A 2,128-nucleotide genomic window follows, 5' to 3' on the forward strand; every position below is an offset into this window, starting at 1 on the left:
CAAATAAATAATAATAAATTAATATTCAAATGGCAGGTTCATGCAAACAAGCAAGATGGAAATTACTGAAGGTAAGTAAAAGTAATCCTCTGCATGTTCCTTTGTTTCACATAGATCTGCTTTTTTTCATGATCCTTCAACATCATTACAAGTCTTTCCAGATATCACACATGATATTAGGAGTGTCAGTGTTAATACAAAGTGATTAAATTATACCACTTAAACCATTGAGTAATGACTGCTGAACTCTGTCACAAAGTAATTATTTTATTTTAACATGACAACAGTAACATTTGTTTGCTTTTTCTGTCTTTATGCAGGTGAACAAACATGCAACATGTTTACTTTACCAAATGAAATACCATTGGCTGTATACTTTATCACCTTATTTACAGGACTGCCTCTCAACCTTATTGCAGTTTACACTTTTTCTACAAAAGTCTGCAAAAAATCATCTCCAACAGATATATTTCTCCTCTCTCTCACACTGTCTGACCTGGTCTTTCTGCTATTCCTTCCATTCAAGATCCATGAAGCGCTCAACAATATGATATGGGACCTTCCTCTTGCCTTGTGCGCTGTAACAGAGTTTGTCTTCTTCAGCAGCATCTACATCAGCACACTGTTCCTTACAGCAGTAAGTGTGGACAGATACCTTGGAGTGGCCTTCCCCATTAAATATAAACTCAAGCGGAAAAGTTCATACGCTGTATTAGCAAGCTTTTTTTTCTGGATCATTTCAACTGGCAACTGTAGTATTGTATATTTTGTGCAATACCTGGAGAAATATAGGAATGTGAGTATAAAATCAACAGAGTGCTATGATAACTTCACAAATGAACAGTTGAGCATTCTCCTGCCAGTGCGCTTTGAAATGAGTATACTATTGTTCTTTGTTCCACTTTTGGTCACAATATTCTGTTACATACAGTTTATCAGGATCCTGCAATCTCTACCACACATTCAAAGGAACAAACAGCAAAGGGCCATTGCAATGGCAGCAACCACTGTCATTGTTTACATTATCTGCTTTCTGCCATACAACGTATCACACATAGTTGGATACATTCAAAAAGAAAGTCCAACTTGGAGAGTAGCAGCTCTGTTGCCGAGTGCATTCAATGCCAGTCTGGATCCTATTATCTTTTACTTCTCATCATCAGCGGTGAAGAAAAACTGTATCACTTTTCTCACTAGAGTTACAAAGAAGCTGGGTATGAGCTGCAGCAGGCTGGTGCAAAAATCATATGAGAATAATGATTGCGATAAACCCACCTCAACTCAAGAAGTGACCGTTGTTCACTAATTTCAAGTAATGAAATATCTAGTGACTATTCCTGCGCTGGAAGCAGTCATGCTGTTCTTTTATGAATTGCATGATTTCACTATGGAACCTGTATACAGGGTGATGATTATTAGTGAGGAATGACAAATACAAGACAATGTTACTTTTTTTATTAGCTTTCATGCAGATAAACACACACACACACACACACACACACACACACACACACACACACACACACACACACACACACACACACTGTCTCTCTCCCTGTCTTTCTCTCACTCTTTCTCTGTCTCTAAGTGCTCTCATTGTAAAGAGACATTCTGAGCTCCAGTGAGGTTAAACAGAAAAACATGGGTAAGAACAGTGACTCTATTTAGATAGATGGCTAAAATGCAGTGTGCCTGGTTGCTTTATTTATTGTTAAATGATGTGCCTAATTGTATTTAGTGATAGCTTTCTAAGGTGCTACAGCAAGTTGTGATGCTGTTTACTTTCTTCTGAAGCTCTAACATTCATGAGGAGCAAAATATGTACTATACATATAGTATGACACACTTACAATGTTATCCTGTTAAACAGAAAATTGAAGTCTTAAATGGTGTATGTGTTCCAAGACATGCATATTACAAAAATAATATTGTTATTTGAATGTGAAATGTTTATTCTGAATCTTGTATGTGTTTTATCATAATCATGCCTTGTTACCCATTTAACAATTTGTCAAACAATGTATCATATGTTCCTTCAATTTAAAAATAAATCAGGAAATGGCTATGCTCAAATTCATTTTTTTTTCATTTCATATCATTAGAATCTGTTTAACCACTGTAACATTAA

General features: G+C 35.9%; 1 protein-coding gene across 1 annotated transcript; it reads left to right on the forward strand.

Moving 5' to 3' along the window:
* The first annotated feature begins 337 nt into the window (after positions 1-337).
* LOC122808370 (free fatty acid receptor 2-like) lies at positions 338-1,306 on the forward strand. The gene has a single exon (XM_044079336.1). It carries the CDS (start codon positions 338-340, stop codon positions 1,304-1,306), a length of 969 nt encoding a protein of 322 aa, XP_043935271.1.
* Positions 1,307-2,128: the final 822 nt, after the last annotated feature.

The sequence above is a fragment of the Protopterus annectens genome, chromosome 8.part0 (assembly GCF_019279795.1).
Source record: "Protopterus annectens isolate FY-2018-M chromosome 8.part0, PAN1.0, whole genome shotgun sequence".
In the NCBI taxonomy this organism is placed as follows: domain Eukaryota; kingdom Metazoa; phylum Chordata; order Ceratodontiformes; family Protopteridae; genus Protopterus; species Protopterus annectens.

Coding starts and splice junctions, on each gene's coding strand:
- LOC122808370 (XM_044079336.1), top strand. CDS start 338: ATGTTTACTTTACCAAATGAAATACCATTGGCTGTATACTTTATCACC.